Below are 5,044 nucleotides of genomic sequence, written 5' to 3' on the forward strand. Positions count from 1 at the left end.
CCAGTAGAAAATAGAATGTTGTTGAGAAAAAAAATGAATACTCAGTAAGAAAAGACATTCTTTTTTTTTTCTTTTTTGAGACGGAGTCTTGCTCTGTCACCAGGCTGGAGTGCAGTGACGTGATCTTGGCTCACTGCAACCTCTGCCTCCCAGGTTGAAGCGATTCTCCTGCCTCAGCCCCCCTTGTAGCTGAGACTACAGGCGAACGTCACCATGCCCAGCTAATTTTTGCATTTTTAGTAGAGACGGGGTTTCACCATGTTGGCCAGGATGGTCTCGATCTCTTGACCTCATGATCCGCCTACCTCGGTCTCCCAAAGTGCTGGGATTACAGGCGTGAGCCACCACGCCTGGCCAGAAAAGACATTCTATGTCCTGGCAGCCCAGTTTCCATACACAAACCTTTTGCTATAATACACTATTTTGGTTTTTGTTTTTGTAGTTTTCTTTTTTTCTTCTTATTTTGAAAACAGGGTCTTGCTCTCACCCAGCCTGGAGTGCAGTGGCACCATCATGGCTCACTGCAGCCTTGACCTCCTGGGCTCAAGTGATCCTTCCATTTCAGCCTCCTGAGTAGCTGGGTCTATAGGCATGCACCACCATGCCTGGCTAATTTTTTTTGCTGTATTATTTTTTGTAGAGACAGTATCTCACTATGTTGCTCAGACTGGTCTCGAACTCCTGGGTTCAAGCCATCCTCCTGCCTTGGCCTCCCAGTGTGCTGGGATTACAGGCATGAGCCACCAGGCCCAGCCTTGTAGTTTTGTTTTGTTTTTATATTATATGTTGACTGTTAAATTTATAGAAAAGTTGCAAAGATAGTACAGAGTTCCCATATAGCCTTCACACAACTTTCCCTGATGCTAACATCTTACACAACCATAGAACATGTGTTAAAACTAAGAATACTAAACAAATTACAGACTTCATTTGTCTTTCATTGCTTTTTCCAATAATTATCTTTTTCTGTTCCAAGATCCAATCCAGGACTCCACACTGCATTTAGCATCTATATACTTTCTTAAAAATGGTCACACGCCAGCTAATGTAACTGTCTAACCTACATGACAAAACACACCTCCTCAGGGAGATAGCTGAAAGTCTCATTATTCATTCCGATTGAGGGTCAGAAACCCATGGATGATTTGTATTTCTTTTCAGGTCTAGATATAATACAACTTCTCATGGCAAATGATTGCCAAATTACACTTAACTGACTCCAGCTCAGTCAACATGCAATGTTAGAAAGAAAACATGGTGGCCGGGCACAGTGGCTCACGCCTGTAATCCCAGCACTTTTGGGAAGCTGAGGCAGGAGGATCACGAGGTTAGGAGTTCAAGACCAGTTTGGCCAACATGGTGAAACCCCGTCTCTACTAAAAATACAAAAATTAGCCAGGTGTGGTGGCGTGCTCCTGTAGTCCCAGCTACTCAGGAGGCTGAGGCAGGAGAATTGCTTGAACCCAGGAGGCAGAGGTTGCAGTGAGCTGAGATTGCGCCACTGTACTCCAGCCTGGGCAACAGAGCGAGACTCTATCTCAAAACAAAAAAACAAAAAACAAAACCATGGTAACCACAGTTGGAAAAAAAGAAAAGACAAAGTAAGAAACTTCCCTTAGGAAAGGAGAAAAACGAAAACATACAGTGGTCACTGGTTGCAATCATACACGTATAACATCCCCTAATTGAAAGAAATAGCAAAAACTCGCAATCTTGGCAGCAAAGTGAACTTCTTTTTTTTCTTTTTCTTTTTCTTTTTTTTTTTTTGAGCTGGAGTCTTGCTCTGTCACCCAGACTGGAATGCAGTGGTGCGAACTCAGCTCATTGCAGCCTCCACCTCCCGGGTTCAAGGGATTCTCATGCCTCAGCCTCCCGAGTAGCTGGGATTACAGGCACCCACCACCATGCCAGCTTTTTTTTTTTTTTTGTATTTTTAGTAGAGACGGGGTTTCACCATGTTGGCCAGGCTGGTCTTGAACCCCTGACCTCAGGTGATCCACTCACCTCAGCCTCCCAAAATGCTGGGATTACAAGCGTGAGCCACCGTTCCCGGCCTTTTTTTTTCTTTTTTTGAGATGGGATTTCACCATGTTGGCCAGGCTGGTCTCAAAATTGGCAGCCTCAAGTGATAGGCCCACCTTGGCCTCCCAAAGGGCTGGAATTATGGGCATGAACCACCACACTCAGCCCATATACAGATTTAATTTGTATTTGTTCATTAAAGACTAAGCTTGTATAGTGTGCCAGGCACAGTACTTGATGCTAGCAGCAGAGAAAATCAAAACAAACAAACAAAACTGTGACCCTCATGGACCTTATATGGGGGAAAAAATGAGGCAGGAGAGAGCGGTGAGCTGGTGTGTTCTTTGTTTGGCAAGCAGAGATTTTCTAGGAGTCCAGATAGTTTTTCCATAGCAGCAGGACAGAAGTTAATGAAACGGAAATGGTTGCAAAAGGTAGAACTGATGTAGTAGGAGTTATGGGATTTCTCCTATCTATTTATGGACATGGTCACTTTCATAACAATACGTATACCATGTTATCATCATGGAATGTAAATTCAGGTTAGACAAGAGAATTTCACAAGTATAATAGCATTCTGTAGTATATAAAAGTTTGTGTGCCGGGCACGGTGACTCACGCCTATAATCCCAGCACTTTGGGAGGCCAAGGCAGGCGGATCACCTGAGGTCAGGAATTTGAGACCAGCCAGGCCAACATGGCAAAACCCCATCTCTACTAAAAACACAAAAATTAGCCGGGCATGGTGCCGGGCACCTCTGATCCCAGCTACTGGGGAGGCTGAGGTAGGAGAAACACTTGAACCCGGGAGGTGGAGGTTGCATTGAGCCGAGATCGTGCCACTGCACTCCAACCTGGGAGACACACTGAAACTAAAAAAACAAACAAACAAACAAATTCTGTATACTTTCTGGCCAAACTAGTTTGCTCATAAGTCATTAATCAATTCCATTGTTTACAGTTTTTATGGAGAAAATAAGCAACACACACATTTTAATAGTGTTCATTTATTTTTGCATGAGTTCTTAAAATACATATCTCTTCCCTTCCTTTTTTTTTTTTTTTTTTGGAGACAGTCTCATTCTGTCACCCAGGGTGGAGTGCAGTGGCACAGTCTCGGCTCACCACAACCTCCAATTTTCGGGCTCAAGCGATTTTCATGCCTCAGCCTCCTGAGTAGCTGGGACTGCAGGTGCCTGCCACTATGCCTCCTGACTAATTTTTTGTATTTTTGGTAGAGACAGGGTTTCACCATGTTGCCCAGGGCAGTCTCAAACTCCTGAGCTCAGGTAATCCGCCCACCTTGGCCTCCCAAAGTGCTAGGATTTCAGGTGTGAGCCACAGTGCCCAACCAAAATACATATTTCTATTTCAAGATAACATTTAAAAATTATTCTAACAGCAGCAAAAATATAATTCTGCAATTACAAAAGAACTAAACTAGAATCCATCAGTTATTCTCGTGTTTACAAGTGTGATTCTTTAATACTACTACTATACAGCTCTATTGTAAGCTTTCGAGGTTGGGTTTAAACACACACACATAGATACTGTCAGTTGTAGGAGGCTTTACAAGTTATATTCCATGCACTTTTTGGACAGAGTTCTGAAAGAGCCAGCCAGTCCACAAGACAGGCAGAAAAAAGTTAAACTAACTGGGCAAATAGGACTCTTATATAACATTCAAAACGTGAGATTCTGCAGCAAACTGGGAGTACTTCAGGGTTGGCCTACTACCTTCTTTAGAACTAATTTCATCTTAACAGTTTAAGGAGGTGGACATTTCAACACTATGAAGTATATTTAGGTGACATGTATCTTTTATGTTAACTCTACTTCCTTTAATGACCTAGTTAGTAAACTATTCACTAGTAATTCAATCACCAGGCAAATCAAGCCTGCAAGAAAGGAAGCCAATATTCAAAATGCCGTGTTACCATCTTAACCCACTCAAATAGTTAATTTTCAACATTAATATGTAACTTCAATAATGAGATGTCTAACTAAAGCAAGCTCCTCCAACAAGATCAAGACAACATCTCTTCTTCTAAGGCTCTGGTTTTGCTTAGAATTCCCGATACATGGAAGAGTCCATACCAACAACAGCCATTGCTCCTACAACAAAGCCTAGGGCTTCCACACGCATGTGGATCAGATGATGGAACATTTTAGTATTTCCCCTGCTCTTCAATTTGTATAGTCCATATGCAACAATTGCTACAAAACCTGCCATTCCAATGGGAGTGAATGGTGCCTCTTTAGCCTGATCTTCATTGTACGAAGAAAAGGAAACATCTGTGTCTGTCGACATAGTGATTGCTTGAAGAATCTCCCTAGAGCGAGAAAACCTGTTACATGCCAACCGGCTTCTCTCTCCTATTTATTTATCTATCTGTGAAATAAGAACCTCCAGCTAGACTCCAAACCCAGTGGTACACAGGAGAGAAAACAGTCATCACTGGAGAAAGCGACAGGGCAATCAGTGTCCTCAGGGAAGAGCCAGGTTTCAGTCAAAGCAAGAAGGCCAAGGGAACGCTTAGAGAAAAGCTATTCCTTAGAGAAAAGTGTATTCCTTGACACACTTAGTATGGTAATCTAAGGTCAAAATTATTATTATTGTTGCTAGAGACAGAGTCTCACTCAGGCTGGAGTGCAGTGGCACCATTTCAGCTCACTGCAGCCTCCATCTCTCAGGTTCAAGCGATTCTCCTGCCTCAGCCTCCCGAGTAGCTGGGATTACAGGTGCCCACACCACGCCTGGCTAATTTTTGTATTTTTAGTGGAGACGGGGTTTCATCATGTTGGCCAGGCTGGACTTGAACTCCTGACCTCAAGTGATACATCCACCTCAGCCTCCCAAAGTGCTGGGATTACAGGTGTGAGCCACTGTACCCAGCCAAAATTATTTTCTCTTAGACATTGCAGAATCTTTTTTGCATGTAATGTTAATTGGTGAGGAGGTGGATGCCAGTCTGATTCTTTCTTTTGTAGACAATCTTGTTTTGTTATTTTCTCAATATAA

The 5,044-nt window shown here is 43.0% G+C and overlaps 1 protein-coding gene across 1 annotated transcript; it reads right to left on the reverse strand.

Annotated features, from left to right (window-relative positions):
• Positions 1 to 3,954: 3,954 nt before the first annotated feature.
• Positions 3,955 to 4,419, reverse strand: LOC129135476 (HIG1 domain family member 1A, mitochondrial-like). Its single transcript, XM_063814179.1, has one exon. It carries the CDS (start codon positions 4,331 to 4,333, stop codon positions 4,088 to 4,090), a length of 246 nt encoding a protein of 81 aa, XP_063670249.1. The 5' UTR covers positions 4,334 to 4,419; the 3' UTR covers positions 3,955 to 4,087.
• Positions 4,420 to 5,044: the final 625 nt, after the last annotated feature.

Source organism: Pan troglodytes, chromosome 6 (assembly GCF_028858775.2).
Source record: "Pan troglodytes isolate AG18354 chromosome 6, NHGRI_mPanTro3-v2.0_pri, whole genome shotgun sequence".
Classification (NCBI taxonomy): domain Eukaryota; kingdom Metazoa; phylum Chordata; class Mammalia; order Primates; family Hominidae; genus Pan; species Pan troglodytes.

Excerpts from the sequence above, each read along its gene's own strand:
- LOC129135476 (XM_063814179.1), bottom strand. The coding sequence starts at position 4,333 with ATGTCGACAGACACAGATGTTTCCTTTTCTTCGTACAATGAAGATCAG.